The sequence below is a fragment of the Equus asinus genome, chromosome X, assembly GCF_041296235.1.
Source record: "Equus asinus isolate D_3611 breed Donkey chromosome X, EquAss-T2T_v2, whole genome shotgun sequence".
NCBI lineage: Eukaryota > Metazoa > Chordata > Mammalia > Perissodactyla > Equidae > Equus > Equus asinus.
In genome coordinates, this window is record NC_091820.1 from 102,103,978 (window position 1) to 102,123,686 (window position 19,709).

Here is a 19,709-nt window from a genome sequence, read left to right on the forward strand (position 1 = left end):
CAAATGTTAGTAACTTAGTGGACTGTGTCCTTTATTCTTGCTTGTTCTCCTCGTATACTAGACTCAGGTCAGAAAAACAGACGGCTAATATTAGATACGTGTGATTTGAGATTGTTTGGTAGTAATCTTTCAATAGCAAAATAGACAGAGCAAGGAAAGGTTATATGATCTGCTTAATAACAAGTGAGCAGTTGTTCAACTAGACCAAAGTCGGCCCCAGGAATTGAAGCTGTAAACTATATTCTCTCCCCTAGTCCAGTAGTCTCCTTTTGCAGAATGATTTTAAGGCTCTCATCCAAGTGTTTGAATGAATAAGGCCACATATGATATGTGTACCTCAGGATACTTCAATCTGTTTTGTTAGTTTGAATTTATTTTTATATGTTGCTTCTTTTGAGTTATCATTAATTCATATTTTTTATGTATTATCTTTTTGTATTTCTTGTGTATCATGTATTATCATTTATTTGTCATCAGTTGCCCATATCTTCCTCAATCTAGGCCTATCAGAAAAATGTATAAAAAAAGAGAGGGAGAGACAAATAGTCAAAAATAATAGTCGTGAGGAGAAGAGTCACAAAAATACCTATGACCCCTAATGGCTCTTAGGCCATTCCATTCATCGCATTAGATCCCATTGCTCAAAAGTTAACCATGAAGTCATCAGGAGAGCTACTTAAACACAAAGAGAATGTTTGGGTATGAATTTGAACCAATAATAGAATTGAAATCTCATAAAAGGCTAATCTGATAGTCTTATTTCTTATTTCCCAGCAAACCTCAGTCGGAAACGCTGAAAGCAGGAGACTTGAGGACACGTATTAGCCGATGTCAAGTGTGCATGAAGAGGACATAACATTTTGAAGAATTCCTTGTGTGTTTTTAAATGTGATATATATGCATATATATATATAAAATTCCCAGGATGCAATGTCTCACTCTCCCCAACTTCACCACTGCTGCCACCAATGGTGCTACTATATATGACCAAGAGAACATGCTGACTAGTAATCATGAAGATTCCGATGTACCTCAGCAATGTGCCAGAGCAAGGTGTCTATTATTTTTCTATGAAAGAAATAAGGAAATGAATTTACTCTTTGGGTCCAGAATGACTTTCTCCAAGGATTATAAGATGAAGATTATATATTTTGCCCAGTAACTAAAATGGCACGTTAAAAATTCAATTAAGAGAAGAATCACACTGAGTGAAATAAAAGACTGCAGTTTGGGGGAAGAATTATTTTTCATGGTGCTACTAATCCTACTGTATCCCAGGTTTTTAATATAAAAGTGTTAAGCTTATTTTGCTCTGTAAGTAAAGAATGTGTATATTGTGTAAACAGCCTTTTAGCGCAAAATGTTCAGTCATTTAGATGTGAACTGACATGAATCACTCTTTACAGAAAACTTAGGAAAACCTAGAATACAGACAGCAAGATTTTATATCCATGTTTATCAAAGTGAGAGAATTTGTATTCTTGCATCAAGTTACTACTGAGAGTAAATTTATTTTGAGTTTTATCCTCTAAGTTCGTATCTGACTTTTTTAAAAATTAGGTCATTTCTAGTCACTTTAATCAGAATTTTAAATGTTCCTGTTACATACCAAATTTATAATATCCAATGGAGCAATTCACTTTTGCTATATTCTCAAAGACACTCTTAACACTAGATGCCCCCTGTTTTAATATTTCTTACATCTTGTTTTTGCTCATCCCTGACTGGGCAAAGGTTCTCCCAAATAATTTTGAGAAGCAAAAACATACCAAAAAAAAAAGACAATTCTTTTCCTGTGCTTCTTATGTAAGAATTATTCTCCTGTGGTCTCTGCTTGTACAAGAACTGGGAAGACAGTACTCGGTTAGTCTTCTCTCATCAATTACAAAGCCAATTGATGTTTCTTACTCTTTTTTATTTTAAACATTTTATTATAAATAGTCATAGAATACTTTATTTCCCTAGCTGTCATCTTCTCACTTGATGTTTTTTAACTCACCAATATCAATTTAATTAAAGATATATGTTGTAAGGATGGCTTATTGTGTATCTCTTCAGCCTATGTGTAAAAATGTACTCATTTACAGATAGACTACACATCTGCACATCAACAAGTAGTCCCTTCTCAGAGAATCATTTAGAGCAGTTCCAAACCAAAAGAGGTTTCTGCAGACTTTGGTCACTCTGATAGCTGATAGAAAACACACAGCAATGTACTTTTTCCAATCAAGAAAACAACCCATTCAGAGGTATTTTTGAGATAATAAATTTATTAAAAACATTGTGTTGATGGCTGGGAAAGGAAGCAGAACTACTTTCTATTTTGGGAAGAATTCATTAATAATGTTTAAAGTAGATTAGTGAGTTAATATTCCTAATTATCAAGAGTGAACACATGTAGCTGAGGACTTGCTAAATGTAAGAGGCATTAAAAGCCTCCAAACTAAAATTTGTGTTACAGCTAAAATATGAAACTACCAAAGTGATTTTGAGAATTTTAGACCCTAATATGAACCCATGAAAAATCTGAAACTTAGAGTCTGTAGTGGTAAAAGTTTTAAGTTCTAAACAGTGGTGACTACCTAATAATACCATTGATTTCAAGGCTAGCCAATTGCAAATTCTAGCTTTATTTTTCCATGTAGCCACATACATGAAAACACTAATGGGTAACTGTAAATGAAAACGCCATATTGCATCCTATAGATTTTTCTACATGTTGTACACTCAAAGGATGCTCCTTGAATTACAATTGCAAACAATAATTTCTGAGATTTTTCTTTTTGTAGCTTTCCCTCTCATTTTAGCTGGTTGAAAACCTTGCCTCAAAAAGAACCTCCTAGGCATTCTAACCAGCCCAGATAACCAGAAGTTTGCTCTTCAAAGCTGAGGATCGACTTGCCCTGCTTTACCTTCCATCCCCTCCTAGACCTGGTCTGTGTCTATATGGGGAGTTTTTAAATTGCCTGAAGGGGTCCTGGCTGGTGGAAGCACGCAGAGAAATTCTATGGCATAGCACAGTCCGGATCACCTGACTGATTTTTCATAACAAGGTATAGCAGCAAATTCTTTATCCAGGTCAGCTTCTTCCCTGAAAATTATATATTTTTAAAATTTTTCTTTGAAAAAACTCCAATGTGAAATTGCTTAGAATTGAAGAATATAAAGGCAGTAGTCATGTACTGTTAGTTTGCATATGGTGATTTTGAGATAGAAAAATTAAATTTTATCTTATATTACGGATAGAATTTCAAGCAACTTTCTACAGAAAAATAGCTTGTAGTTAAATTTCCTAATATAAGAGTAATTATTCACTGAAAAAATTGTCTAATCTGTGCCACCTCAAAATAAGAAATGTGCCTCTTCAATGAATGTTGTATACAAGAATGTTACATTTGTAAGAGCACAGGAAACTCAATAAATTTTAAATTATCTAAAGGAAAAAAAAACGAACTTCCTAACATTTTAATAGTTGCACGTGCAGCTAGTCTGTGTGTTTCTTAGTTCCTGTAACTATCCCAAGCCCTGCTTTCTTTTTGAAAGTACATGAACCCAATCTATTCCAGGACCTTAATGTTGTTGACCCTCCCTTGCCACTGAATATTCAAAGATTATTCTGATGTAGCTGCTCTAGTAGTTACCTATAGTGAGTTTTGCAGTCATGCACAGTTAATGGTTTTCCCACATAGGCAGGCAATGAATGAGCTGTTCTGCTTAATCAGAAACAAAGAGTATCAACCAAGTGATATATATACACACATACACACACACGCACAACACATGCTATGTTGGCTTCACACTCATCACTTCCAAGCTTCCAAAAGAGATTTTATTGGACACCTTGTGATTATACAGTCTCTTTCCTCACCCAGCAAAGTTTGAAGAACTTTTTCTGTTTCTTGTGGCGCCATGGAGGTTCTTTGCCTCAATTGGCATCTTTAGTTGAAAACTCACTGGTCATGGCAAACCATCAGAAGTTTATTCATATGTTAATCACAAGAGGGCACTATTGCCTATAAAGATAAATCGACATGTGCAATGATTTGTTGTGCTCATTATTGATGGTGGTGGTGGAGTTGTCTAAAGCCTTGCCTCCAGAGTCCTTGTTTTAAGCTTCATGTATTCTTTCATCCTCGTAAAGATCAATAGCAAGTATTTTAAGAGGTGGCCCAGTTTGCCAATGTCTGCATTCAAAATAAGGGATAGCTCTGCAGTCAAAGATTCTTTTAAGGGCCTGATTAGGAGTTGGCTTTGGTAGTGCTTCCCGGGCCTCTCAACCTAGAAGCAAAGAGCAATCACTTTTGTTTGGCCAGGGCTTCAGTTGACTTCTTTAGCAGAGAAACTCTGTTCTCAGACTGGACTATACAAACACCTTCATCCCTAGGCAGCTCCAAAACAAATTGAATAATATTTTTAAATCATATGTCATTTCCATTTTAGAGCAGTGGTTTCCAGAGTATAATTAGGATGCTTGGAAGGTTTGTATAGTGGAAATACTTATAAATTGGGACACTGAAGGAGTAAATCCAGATAGGCCTGTCTCACAAGTTTCACAGCAACAAACATTCATTACATACTTATTAGCTGTAGCGCACTATGACAGATAGCAATCCAAAATCAACTCAATCAGAAAGATTTTAGTCACTATAATACATATCCCGAGAAGAAGTATGGTATGCTAGCCTTGACTACCAAATCTTACTAATTCTAGGCCAGACTCGGATAGGTGATGAGGCTTTTTGCCAGCAGTAGCTTTCCAGAGGAACCTGACTCACCAACCTGTTGCCTAACACATGGACAGGCTAAAATCACATTTGTGTAACCTTAATTCTCTATTTCTGTATGAGTGGACAGCATGCCCAACACCCAACCCCACAGGATGACAAATTGATGACATCATACCAATTTATGCCAGATATCTTCTGTTTTCCTTCTTCAGATTCACATGGCATTCTTTGCCCTGCTTTCTGTCCCAGAGGATTTCCATGCCCTCTGGCTTCTGATTGAGTTCAACCAATGGGATGCTCCCAGCAGGATAGCAGAGTGAGGAACAACACTGAGGTTAGGGTTTTTATTTTCATGGGTCCTGTGGGGTCACCTCAGGTTGATTTGTGCTCCTCAATTGAATGTCCCTGCTCCTCTCAAGATGACCTGCTCTTCTTAATTATCTCCACCTATGGTTCCAGTAACCTCTTTCTTCTCATTTCTTCAGGTCTTTGTTTATGACAAGTCTACTAAACTCCTGTGCTGCTAGCCTTGGTATCCTGCACTATCTTTTGTGGTTCTCCTACACACCCCCTATATCTTTTCTAATTAAACTCTCCTCAGATTATCCTAATTTATGTGTGTTGTCTGTTTACTGTTGATACCCTGATGAATGCACAACTGTTTCCAAAATCTAGTGGAAGTGCTTTATTCTATGTATGGCAAAATGAGGGTGAATTGATAAAGGAGACAAGCATGATTAGCATCTTCCATTTTGAACTGAGGGATAGGCCAGCAGAAATATGACTTAACATCACTTAACCTAAGACCTAGTTAACCAAGCTTTATTGGAAGCTGTGTTCCAAGATTTTTAGGGTGATATGAGGCAAAATATGTTCATTATGATCCTAAATTATTTAATTTTTTTCAAATATTGTCCCATTGGATCTCTAAAGAATGCATTTTGACTTCCCCCTGAGTGGTCATTTGGTTTGCTTCATCCTACTCCAAAGGAAGAATCCCAGTTGCTTCGTTGGCAGGCTAGATTGTAAGCAATGAGGAGTAATCGCTCATAGATCCAAAAAGGAAGCTCCTGTTAGTACCACTAGTACTACTTCCACCAGAGAAATCTGCCAAGCCAGGTGTGTATATGCCTGCAGTCAGTAAAAGAACCCAAAGTATTACTAGGCCAAGAAACAGACAATTTAAACCACCTAAAACAAATATTTTTCTAGCCTCAAGGCTTCTGTGAAAGGTAAGCCCACAGAAGCACTTCAGATCTGCTTCCCTTTTGTTCATCAAGGCTTACCAGGGGGAATGCTTAGACTGGCGATTATAGAAGGTGGGACAGGCTCTAAGACCAAAGGCAGTCTGAGACTACTTGCTAATTTCATCCAGGGTTGCATGAAGCCTACCAAGAAGTGAATATACTTTTCTGTAAAGTAAAATAGCTTTCTGGTTGATTTCTTTGGGGCCAGTAAAGTGCTCACTATTACCAGTCTATTATAAGCTGCAATGGTAAATCAGATGTCAGATCTTTGTGTCTTTCTCTGACACAATAATTTGACCTTTGCTTGGGCTCTAAAGGAGACTGCCTCTGATGCCTCAGTAGCAACAAGAGTAACACCTTATATTTATATAGTTCTCATTGAAATGTCGTTCTTCACACATGATTTCATCTGAGCCTCAACAACCCTGATGTATTCAAACAGTGCAAGTTGTCTCCATTTTACAGGTGCAGAAGCTGAACCTTAGACTGGTTAAATGACTTTCCCAAAGTCACAGGACAAGTTACTAAGTTCTTTTTTACTCAAAATCTAATCATCACCTTGTAATCATGAAGATGCCTGTATCAAAAAACTCAGAATCCTGTGTGGTGGAGATTCCTGGCAGTACAAGGGTCTCTGCCTCACGAGAAGTGATAAGCTACATGTTTTGGAAACCTTGGTTGTCAGTTAAGGATGAGTACTTTTGCCAGCACCGTCGTAGCACTGGAGACCGTTTAGAATTAGCCCTTGGACACGGGGCTTACAGTGAATCAATCCACTGTACCTCAGGATACTCTTGTCTGGTTTAATGCTCTGTAGCTAAAGAAAACCTGTGAGTCTGACCTGGTACCCACCACTCATGAGCTTCTTTGGGGTTTTTTAATCCAGATGAGCTCCTGGAATTTGAATGCTCTGTTCTGCAAACCCTCTAGTGCTACTAGTGTCCAAGTAAGGACCAGTGTGTCTTTTTTTCTTTTTTAAGGATTGGGACCTGGGCTAACAACTGTTGCCAATCTTTTTTTTTTTTTTCCTGCTTTATCTCCCCAAACCCCCCCTGTACACAGTTGTATATCTTAGTTGCATGTCCTTCTAGTTGTGGGATGTGGGACGCCGCCTCAACATGGCCTGACGAGCGGTTCCATGTCTGCGCCCAGGATCCGAACCTGGGGCCGCCGCAGCGGAGCACGCGAACTTAACCACTTGGCCACGGAGCCGGCCCTTCAGTGTGTCTTGATTGTTATGTAAACCTGAGACCATCCAGATATGATTTATCATCTATTACAAACAATGCAGAAAGTACTCTGTGAAGGGGAATTTTTTTTTAGTTCAAACAGGAAATTTTATTATATTTCATTTACGTTAATATACATAAACACACACAGAAGCAACATGAATTTGCTAACCATAACCTCCATTGGTCATATTTCACATGCAGTAGTTTTCCTTATTTGGCTCCCTTCAAGGGAAATTTAGGCTGGGAATCAGATGAACAAACATCAAGCCAATTGGGCAAAACAGCATTTGGTTATTTATCAGATTAGAGAGGCAGGAAGGGTTAAAGACAAGTTGGAAAACATCTAGACTGAAATAGAACCCTGCTTAGCTTGTAGTAATCACTATAGTAAGAAGCAAGACTTTGAGATTACTGGGTTTAAATATGTTAAGTTGACTATGTAGTTTCAGATGTGGCAGGTATTGCCTATCTTATAGGCCAGCAGCAGCACAGAAAACTCCCCCCATGGAGTGGAAAGAGAGAACAACCTAAAGCCATTTTCACAAACACATCCTTCTCCTGCTCTGAGAAACCAATATTTTCTTTAGTCCTCTCTGAGCAAGCAGAAGCAGCCACGGACGCATGACAATGTGCTAAGGCTTTTCTCCTTACAGCTCTAGCAGTTTTTACTTCATCTATTTTGAAGATCTGTTATTAGGTGCATAAATATTTATGATTTTTATGTCCTCTTGATGAAAGGATCCCTTTATCGTTATGATAATGGTAATATGGTAAAGAAAACGTTTATTCTTTACTCTGAACTCTACATTGATAGCAGTGTAGCCATCCAGCTTTTTCTGTGTTAGTGTGAGCATGATATCTTTTTTTCTGTCATTTTACTTTTAATCTATATCTGCCTTCATATTTGAATTGCATTTCTTGTAGGCAGCATATGGTTGGATGTTGCTTTTTTACTACATCTAACAATTTTTGCATTTTAGTAGCCTGCTTTTAATGTGGTTATTGATATGGTTAGGTTTAAATCTATCATCTTGCTATTTGTTTTCTATTTGTGCCATTTGTACCTTGTTCACTTTTTAAAGCCTTGTTTGGGATTGAGTATTTTTCTGATTCCATTATATCTTCTTTGCGACATACTAAGTATAACATTTTGTTTGATTAATTTAGTGACTGCTTTAGGGTTTATGGTATACATCTTTAACTTATCAGTCTACATTCAAATTATGTAACACCACTTCATGTATGCTTTAAGAATGTTGCAATAGTACAATAGTACTTTCAATTCTTCCCTCTTGAGCTTTGTGCTATTATTTTCATACACTGTAGTTTTAATATGTTATAAAGCCCATACTACATCTTTCTTATTTATATTTAAATAGTACATTTTTTTAAAAGATTTTTTGTTTTTTTCCTTTTTCTCCCCAAAGCCCCCAAGTACATAGTTGTATATTCTTCGTTGTGGGTCCTTCTAGTTGTGGCATGTGGGACGCTGCCTCAGCGTGGTTTGATGAGCAGTGCCATGTCCGTGCCCAGGATTCGAACCAACGAAACACTGGGCCACCTGCAGCGGAGCGCGCGAACTTAACCACTCAGCCACGGGGCCAGCCCAAGTACATTCTTTTTTAGTTGATATAACTCGCATACCATAAGATTCATCCTCTTAAACTGTGCAATTCAATGGCTTTTGGTATATTCATGAAGTAGTGCAACCATCATCACTATCTAATTCCAGAACATCTTCATCACCCCAAAAGGAAAACTCCATACTCATTAGCAATGATTCTCTATTCTTCCCCCGTTTCTCCCTCCCCACAGCCCTAGGCAACCACTAATCTACTTTCTGTCTCTAAAGATTTGCCTTCTTTGGACATTTCATGTAAATGGAATCATACAATATATGGCCTTTTGTGCCTGGTTTCTTTCATTTTCTTTCATTTCATTAATATTTTCAAGTGTCATCCATGTTGTAGCATGTGTTAGTACTTCATTCCTTTATTTTTTCAATGGAGGTGAAAGTCACGTAACATAAAACTAACAATTTTAAAGCGAACAATTCAAGTAGCATTCAGTACATCCATAATGTGCACCAACCACTTTTATCTAGTTCCAAAACATTTTCATCATCCCAAAAGAAAACCTTGTACCCATTAAGCAGTCACTCCTCACTCCCCGTAGCCCCTAGCAGTCACTAATCTGCTTTCTGTCTCTATGGATTTACGTATTCTAGATGTTTCATATAAGTGGATTCATACAATATGTGACCTTTTTTGTCTGGTTTCTTTCATTTACCATAATGTTTTTGAGGTTCATCCACATTATAGTACATATGAGTACTTCAATTTTTTTATGTTTATAATAATCCGTTGTATGGATATACCATATTTTGTTTATCCATCTACACATTGACATTTGGGTTGTTTCCACATTTTGGTGATTGTGCATCATGCTCTTATGAACATTCATGTGCAAGTATTTGTCTGAATACCTGTTTTTAATTATTTTTAGTATATCCCTAGGAGTAGATTTGCTTGATCATGTAGTGTTTCTATATTTAACTTATTGAGGAGCTGCCGAACTATTTCCACAGCAGGTGCACCACCTTACATTCCCACCAGCACTGCACAAAGGTTCCAATTTTTCCACATCCTTATCAAAATTTATTTTTCCATTTTTAAATTATAACCATCTCAGTGACTATGAAGTGGCACCTCATTGTGGTTTGGATTTGCATTTCCCTGATGACTAACGATGCTAAACATCATTTTGTGTGCTTGTTGCCCATTTGTATATCTCCTTTAGAGAAATATCTATTCAGATGCTTTACCATTTTTTAATTGGGTTGTTTTTCTTTTTGTTGTTGAGCTGTGAGAGTACTTTATATGTTCTGAATACTATTCCCTTATCAGATATATGATTTCCAATATTTTCTTCTATTCTGAGGGTTATCTTGTTACTTTCTTGATGGTGTCCTTTAAAGTACAAAAGATTTTAATTTTAATTTTGATTTGACCCAAATCCCATTTATCTATTTATCCCTTTCCTTCTTTTGTTTTTGGTGTTATATCTAAAAAACCATTGCCTAATGCAAGGTCATAAAGATTTGCTCTTATGTTTTCTTATAAGAGTTTTATAATTTTAGCTCTTACATTTGAGTCTTTATTTTGAGTTAATTTTTATACATGGTGTGAGGTAAGGGTCTAACTTCATTCTTTTGCACATGGTTATCCAGTTGTTCCGGCACCATTTGTTGAAAAGACTATTCTTTCCCCCATTGAATTGTCTTAGCATCTTTTGAAAAATCAATTGACCATAGATGTATGGGTTTATTTCTGAGCTCTCAATGCCATTCCATTGATCTATATGTGTATCTTTATGCCAGTCACACAGTCTTGATTACTGTAACTTTTCATTAAGTTTTGAAATTGTCGAGTGTTAGTCTTCCAACTTTGTTCTTCTTTTTCGACATTGTTTTGGCTATTCGGGCTCCCTTGTGATTCTATATGAATTTTAGAATCAGCTTTTCACTTCAAGAAAAAAAAAAGGTCAGCTGAGATTTTGATACATTGCATTGAATCTGAACATCACTTTAGGGAATATTATATTTTAACAATATTAAGTCTTCCAACCCATGAACACAGGATGTCTTTCCATTTGTATAGGACTTCTTTAATTTCTTTCAATGATGTCTTGTAGTTTTCACTGTATAAGTCATATGCTTCTTTTGTTTAATTTATTCCTAAGTATTTTCTTCTTTTTTATGCCACTGTAAATGGAATAGTAGCCTTAATTCTATTTTTGAATTAGTCATTGTTCGTGTATAGAAATGCAATTTTATTTTGTATACTGATCTTGTATCCTGCAACTGTACCAAATCCACTTGTTAGCTCTAATAGTTTTTTATTGGATTTATTAGGATTTTCTACATGTAAGGTTATGTCTTCTCCAAATAGAAATAGTTTTACTTCTTCCCTTCCAATCTATTTGCCTAATTGATCAGGCTAGAAATACCAGTACAACATTTAATAGAAATGATGAGAGTGGACATTTTTCCTTGTTCCTAATCTAAGGGGGAAAGTTTCAGTCTTTCACCATTAAGTATTATGTTTACTGTAATTTTTCAATCAAATTGAGAAACTTTCCTTCTATTCCTAGTTGTTGAATGATAAATGTGATAAATGTGATAAACGAAGAGTTGTTGAATATAGTCAAATATTTTTTATGCATCAATCAAGATAATCATGAGGTTTTTTTTTCTTCATTCTATTAATTAGGTATATTACATTCATTGATTTTAATATGTTGAACCAGCCTTGCATTCTGATATAAATCTCAATTAATCATGGTGTATAATGCTTTTAATGTGCTTTTTAATTTTTTTACTGGTACTTTGTTGAGGATTTTTTGCATCAATATTCATAAGGCATATGGATCTGGAGTTTTCTCGAATATCTTTGTCTGACTTTAGTATCAGCATATTCCTGGCCTCATAGAATGACTTGGGAAGTGTTCTCTCCTCTTCAATTTTTTTGGAAGAGTTTGAGCAGGATTGGTGTAAATTCTTTAAATGTTTCGTAGATTTCTCTAGTGAAGCTATCTGGTCTTATGTTTTTATATGTGCTTAATTGGATTTGCTAGTAGTTTTTGGCTTTTGTTTTTAAGATTTTGTGTCTATACTCATAAGGCATATTGGTCTGTAGTTTTCTTTTCTTCTGATGTCTTTCTCTGATTTTGGTATCAAGATTTTGGTATCTGTGGGGTTTTGGACTCATTGAATGAGTTGGGAAGTTTTGCCTCATCTTCCAATTTTTTTGAGAATTTTGTGAATGATTGGTGTTAATTCTTCTTTAAACATTTGGCAGAATTCACAAATTAAGTTATCTGGTCCTGGACTTTTATTTGTGGGAAATCTTTAAATTAATTATTCAGTGTCTTTATTTGTTTTATCTGTTCAGTTTTTCCATTTCTTTTTCTTTTTTTTTTTTTTTTGAGGAAGATTAGCCCTGAGCTAACATCTATGCCCATCTTCCTCTATTTTATATGTGGGTCGCCTACCACAGCATGGCCTGCCAAGCAGTGCCATGTCTGCACCCGGGATCCCGACCAGTGAACCCCAGGCCACCGAAGCGGAACGTGCGCACTTCACTGCTGCACCACTGGGCTGTCCCCTTTCTTTCTTTCTTCTTGGTAGTATGTGTCCTTCTAGAAATCTCTGTATTCCATCTAATGTGTCTAATTTGTCTGCATACAATTGTGCATAATATTTTCTTATAGTCATTTTAATTTCTGCAATGTCAGTAGTAATATCCCCTCTTTTATATCTGATTTTAATAATTTGAGTCTTCTCTCTTTTGTCTTGGTCCATCTAGCTAAAGATTTGTCAATTTTGATAATTTTTTTCAAAGAACCAACTTTTGATTTTGTTGATTGTTTTTTTATTCTACACTTCATTGATTTCCACTCTAACCTTTATATCTTCCTTTCTTCTGCTTGCTTTAGATTTAATTTGTTCTTCTTTGTGTAGGTTTTTAAGGTAGTAAATTAGGTATTAATTTTAGGTCTTTCTGTTCTTTAATATAGACATTTACAAGTTTCCCTCTAAACAGAGCTTTATCCATACCCCGTAAGTTTTGAAATGTTGTGGTTTTGCTTTTATTCACTTTGAAGTATTTTCTAATTTACCCTGTTATTTCTTTGCTTATCCACTGTTTATTTAGGGAAGTGTTATTTAATTCCATGTATTTGTGAATTTTCCAAATTTCCTGATGCTAATTTTATTCTGATGTGGACAGAGAACAGACTTTGTATGATTTCAGTTCTTTAAAATCTATCAAGACTTTTTTATGGAGTAACATATGGTCTATCCTGGATAATGTTCCATGTGCTCTTTAGAACAATGTGTATTCTCTGTTGGGTGAAGCATTCTGTAGAAGTATATTAGATCTAGTTGATTTGCAGTGTTGTTCAAACCTTCTGTTTTCTTGTTGATCTTCTGCCTAGTTGTTCTATCCATTATTGAAAGTAGAGTATTTGTGTCTTCAGCTATTACTGTTGAATTATCTATTCATCACTTCAATTCTGTGATATTTTGCTTCATTTATTTCGAGACTCATGTTAGATATGTGTATATATACATATATGTATATATACATATGTATGTATTTTTGTTATATCTTTTTATATATTTATCCTTTCATCTTTATAGAAAGTCCTTCTTTATCTCTAGTAACAACTTTTATCTTGAAAGTCTATTTTGTTTGATATTAGTATAGCCACTTCATTTCTCTTTTTGTTACTGTTTGCATGGTATATTCTTTCCATCCCTTTGCTTTCAATCTATTCATATCTTTGAATCTAAAATATGTCTCTTATGGACAGCAGATAGATGGACCATGGTTTTTATACCCATTCTGTCAATCTCTTCCTTTTGGTTGTATTGTTTAATCCATTCACATTTAATGTAATTACAGATCATGTAGGATTTCTGACTGCCATCTTGCTATTTGTTTTATATATATTCTGTGGGGTTTTTTTTTTTTGTTCTATTCCTCATCACTTCTTTCTTTTGTGCTAAATACCATTTTCATTTCATTGTTGTTTTATTTACTCTATTTTTTGGAGTTATTTTCAGATTGTTTGCCCTGTGGATTACAATTAACATCTTGAGTTATAATAATCTAATTCAGAGAAATGGAAACAATTTCGATAGTATGCAACAAGTTTGCTCCTGTATTGCTCCATTATCTATCTCTTCTTTTGTGCTGTTATTGACATACAAATCACATCTTTATACATTAAATGTCCATCCACACAGATTTATAATTATTGCTTTATGCAGCTATCCTTTAAATTAAGAGAAAAAGAGTTATAAACAAAAAATACATTTATACTATCTTTTATATTTACCTATACAGTCACCTGTACTACTGCTCTTTATTTCTTCATGTGGATTCAAGTTACTATCTATCTAATGTCGTTCTTTTTTTTCAGATTGACACCTGAGCTAACATCTGTTGCCAATCTTCTTTTTTTTCTCTTCTTCTCCCCAAAGCCCTCCCAGTACATAGTTATATATTCTAGTTGTGAGTGCCTCTGGTTGTGCTACGTGGGACACCGCCTCAGCATGGCTTGATGAGCAGTGCCATGTCCACGCCAAGGATCTGTAACGGTGAAACCCTGGGCTGCCAAAGTGGAACACATGAACATAACCACTCAGCCATGGGGCCAGCCCCCTAATGTCTTTTCATTTCAGCCTGAAAGACTCCTTTTAGTATTTCTTATATAATAGTCTGCTAATGATGAATTCTCTCAATGATTGTTAATCTGGTGATGTCTTAATTTGTCATTCATTTTTGAAGGATAGTTCTGCCAGAATAAAATACTTGCTTGGTAGTTTTTTTTTCTTTTAGCACTTTGAATATATTATTGCAATCCTTCTAGCCTTCTGGGTTCCATATGAAAATTGGCTGGTAATATTATAGAGGATCCCTTGTACATGATGTGATGCTTCTGTCTTGCTGCTTTGAAGATTCTCTTTTTGCCTTTGACTTTTGACAGTTTGATTCTAATGTATCTTGTTGAAATTCTCTTTGAGTTATTTCTACTTAAAGTTCATTGAGTTCTTTGGATGTGCAGATTAATGTATTTCATCAACTTTTGGTATTTTTTGGCCATTATTTCTTCAGATATTCTTTCTGCTCTTTCGTCTCTCTCTTTTCCTTCTTGGACTCCCATTATTAGTTATGTTTGTTCACTCAGTGGTGCCCTATAGTTCTCAGAGGTTCTGTTCATTTTTCTTCATTCTTTTTTCTTTCTATTCCTCAGACTGGATAATCTCATTTGACCAATCTTCAAGTTTGCTGATTCTTTCTTCTGCCAGTTCAGATGTATTGTTGAGTCCTTCTAGTGAATTTTTCATTTCAATTTTTGTACTTTTCAATTCCAGAATTTCTCTGTGGTTCTTTTTTATAATTTCTATCTCTGTATTGACATTCACTATTTAGTGAGGAATAATTCTTATATTTTTCTTTAGTCCTTTAAACATAATTTCGTTTAGTTTTTTGAACAATAACATAGCTGATTTAGAGTCTTTGTCTAGTAATTCCAAAGTCAAGGCTTCCTCAGGGACAGTTTCTGTTGACTACTTCTTTTCCCATGTATGGGCCATACTTTCTTGCTTCTTTGCATGTCTTATATTTTTTAATTGAAAATTTGACATTTAAAATAATAATGTGACAACTTTGGATATCAGATGCCCCTCCCATAAGGGTTTGTTGTTGTAGCTATTTGTTGTTGTTACTTATTTGTTTGATGATCTTTCTGTACTAATTCTGTAAAAATCATTATTCTTTGTCATTTGTGGCCACTAAAGTCTCTGCTCACATTAGTGTCCAGATAATTGCTTCGCTGAGATTTCTTTAAACGCCTGGAGCCAATAAATCTCCCAGTCATTGCCAAGTGACTCTATGGGCTCATTGGGGCACATCTTCAACACTCAGCCAGGCAGTTTACAAGTCTCCTTTAGCCTTCACTTCCTGCTTGCATAGAAGTCTAAAAGTTAGGCAGTGGTGAGAGCTTTGGGTCTTCTCAGGTCTCTGATGCACATGTGCACAGCCCTTGGCATGCTCACATCGCTACACCTGTTCTTTTCCTTCTAAGTTCACAAAAATATTTCAGATTTTTCCAAAACCTCCTGTGGACATCTCATTCCCCAGATTTTCCTTTTAAGATTTTTACTGAGCCTATTGTTTACCCCAACTGTTATGCACAGCCTCAGGCAGCTGTGATATTAAACAACTAATACTGATTGGTATTAATACAATACAATATTAATACAAACACCCCCAGGGAAAAGTTTGTTCACACTGGCAGAGCTCTGTGTTAGGTCAAATGAACACAAGCCCTGTGAGTGGGTCCATCCTGGGAATCCCCAAACAGGTCAATAATGGCAGCTGTTTGTAAATGAGGCTTTGAAGGAGCTCCTACCCTGTTCTGCTCCCTCCAGTGGCTGCCAGGTGGTAGGTTTTCACAATGATTAAGGGATATTCGTTTTCTAGGCTACCAAATAGCTGGGGAGGGTCAGATGGGAATAGGTCAAGTTAAAACACCAGGAAGGTCACTGTTCTTACCGAGATTCAAATGTTTTTCTTGCGTAAATACTCCCAGGATTTCTGCAAGATTTTGGTTAATTTCCAGAGTTCTGAAAAAGTTGATTCTAACAATTTTGTCAGTATTCTCCTTGCTTTTATGAGGGAGAGAATTTTCAGAGGTTCTTATATTCCAACTGATGTCTTCAAATATCTTTTCAATACTTATAAATAAGAAAAATAGTTTATAAATTTACCCATATAGTTTCCATTTTCAGTGCACTTCATTCTTTTCTGTAGGTCTATATTTCCATCTTGTTTCATTTTCCATGCATGAGAAATTTTCTTTCTTGAAGAGCAGTCTGTTGGTGATGAATTCCTTCAGTTGTTATATATGTAAAAAGTCTTTATTTTACCTTCAATTTTGAGAGCTCTTTTCACTGGGTATAGCATTCTAGGCAGACTTTTTTTTTCATCCTACTATTACTTTAAAGAAATTGTTCCATTGTTTTCTCAGTTGCACAATTTCCGATGAGAAAGCTACTGTCACCTTTATCTTTTTTCCTCCATATATAATGTGGTCATGATGTGTTTGAGTATTGTTTCTTCATGTTTTTTGTATTTGGTATTTATTAAACCTCTTGGACCTGTAGATTTGTACTTTTCATCAAATTTGGAAAATTTTTGTCCATTATTTCTTAAAATATTTTTTCTGCCCTTCCTCGTCTCCTGCATGGCCTCCACACGTATACTAGGACACTTGCAGTTGTTCCACATTTCACTAATTCTATGTTAATTTTTGTTACTTCTTTTTTTCCTTTGTGTTTCATACTGAATTGAGTATATTGATATGGCTTTAAGTTAAACAGTCTTTTCTTTTTCAATGTCTTATTTGCCATTAATCCCACCCAGTATATTTTTTCATCTCCAAAATTGTAGTTTTCATTTCTAGCAGTTCCATTTGTGTCATTTATATATCTTCCCTTTTTCTACTTAACTTTTTAATATATGTTATAATATAACTATAATAACTGTTTTAATGACCTTGTCTACTAATTCTATCATCTGTGTCATTTCTGGATAAGTTTCCATTGATTTTTCTCTTAATTATTGGTTGTCTTTTTCTGTTTCTTTGCATGCCTAGTAATTTTTTTATTTGATGCCAGACATTGTGATTTTATCTTGTTGGATGTAGGATATTTTGTAATCATATAAATATTCTTTAGTTTTTTTCTGGAACACAATTAAATTATTTGGAAGCTGTTGGTTCCTTTCAGATGTTGCTTGTAAGGTTTGTCAGGGAAGTCTGGAGCAGTGCTCAGTTTAGGACTAATTTTCCCCAATACTGAGGCAAGACCCTTCTGAGTACTCTATCCAATGTCCCGTGAATCTTGAGATTTTCCATTCTGGCTGGTAGGAAAATGTCCTATTTCTGAGCCTGTGTGAGTGCCAACCACTGTTACCTTTAATCCTTTCAGGTGGTTCTTTCTATAGCCTCAGATAATTTTCTCACATACATGAAATGATCAGTATTATGCTGAATTCTCAAGGAGGACCCTCTATAGATCTATGGAGTTCTCTGTCTATGAAATTCCCTTTTCTATGATACTCTAGCCAGTGAATTCCAGCCCCGTTTGCCTCCTTGGACTTAGAAGTCCATCTCTTTAACTCAAGGAATTGGCTTGGATTCCCTGACTCTGCACCATGACCTGAAATTGCTCTCAAACCAGTAAGACAAGACAGTTGTAGGGCTTACCAAGTTTGTTTCTCACCTCTTAGGAATCACTCTCCTTTATTATTTGATGTCTAGTGTCTTGAAAGCCCTTGTTTCATATTTTGAGATTTTTTTTGCTTGTTCAGTTAGGAGGGTAAATCTGATCTATCTTGGTCAGAGGTGGAAGTCTTATATTTTATTGCTTACAATGACTTGGTGCCAGCACAGGGTATATATTCGTTACAACAATAGGTCAAAATCATTCCAGAGTTATTTGTTTACTATGTGGCACATAGGACTTTCAATGTGGTGTCATCTGATGTGTCTCTTGTAATATGAATATTTGTATTAGAATAGCCTAGTCTTTTGTTTCAGTTGTGATTTAGCAATTGGAGTTTCAGATGAGATATTTTTCTCATTAATTCTAGCAATACAGGGTTTTACTTTATCATAAGTGGGAAAAGTAGAAAAAATTGTTTTAGTCTCTGAATCCACAAAGTGAAATATTGTGAGCACCACTGGTGTAATGAAGACATTTCTTGATGTGGGTAGAGAGTACCAAAACAGGGAGGGAGAAAAGAAAACACTATTTTCAAATCCTATATGGCAACTGTCATTTTTCATGGAGTATCATGGGTCATAAAACTCTAGACTAAGAAGAAATCTATGCAATCATTTCATCCTTTTCACCTACCAGACCACCTATCATGACTTTAATAGATAAGCTAGACGATTAAAATAACTTCTCCAAGGGAGAGAAGTGGATAAATAGAGAAGTAGTTGGAAGGGTGGTGGGGCCTGCTCTACACCATGTCTAAGATCCCTTGTAATTCTAAACTCAATTCCAAAATATCAGCTTTACACAAAGGGAGAGTCAACTATAGTTTTCTAAGGTGTTAAGAGACTAAACTAGAACCTTGACAACTAAAATGTTGACCAAGTATTACTGTCACATCCCCACAAAAAGACATGGTAGTCTTGCAAAAATGGTTTTTTGCAGTATCTATACCTTACATGGGTTTTATCTACTGTGTGATTAATGTGATATGTTTAGCTTTAATTCTGAGCACTGTCTAAGCACCACCATCAATACGGCCTATCTTCCTGTAATGAGCATAGTCTTAATATAAAGAGGAAAAACGTAAAACAGCAATGTCAGATATATGGTTTTTAAACTGCTTCTGAGAAAGTTAAAATGAAACAATAACAAAAATCTGAGCATGGATATATTTAACATGGCCTTCATGCATTCAATTCTCTGAAAATGATGCAAAAATGTAGAAAATCTTCTTGGGGGTTACAAGTGTGGAAATATAGAATAAACTGTAAGCTTCACATTTTTCTATAGACACTTAGATATCTGCTTTCCATTTCAATATTTCTTTGCACCTTTTGTTATTGAAATGCTAATTCAGATTACTGCCAGTGAAATAGAAGAATTTATAATGGATATTCTGAGATTGAAAAGTCAAGAAGGGGATTGCTTCTAGTTCAGTTCTATAGACCCAAATGTTTAATATTAAGCTAAATCATGGTCTTCTCCTAAATTCTCAGGACTTTTTCTAAGTTTCCCCCATTTATGTAGCACAGCACAGATATTGCTGAAAAATTCCAATGTAGCATGCAACACTGGTTCCTAATTGCTTTAGCATTTATCATGCACAAGAGACAGAAGGGAAATTGTCTCATTTTGTACAGCTTGGTTG

At 35.5% G+C, this 19,709-nt stretch overlaps 1 protein-coding gene across 2 annotated transcripts in view; it reads left to right on the forward strand.

Annotated features, from left to right (window-relative positions):
- Nucleotides 1-2,034, forward strand: part of COL4A5 (collagen type IV alpha 5 chain) — a 225,760-nt gene extending 223,726 nt beyond the window's left edge. For both annotated transcript variants that reach the window (XM_014854622.3, XM_070502136.1), the window contains exon 51: nucleotides 775-2,034. In XM_014854622.3, the coding sequence (XP_014710108.2) occupies nucleotides 775-856 (82 nt within the window). In that variant the 3' untranslated portion in view covers nucleotides 857-2,034. The remainder of the gene's footprint in view (nucleotides 1-774) is intronic.
- The last annotated feature ends 17,675 nt before the right edge of the window (nucleotides 2,035-19,709 follow it).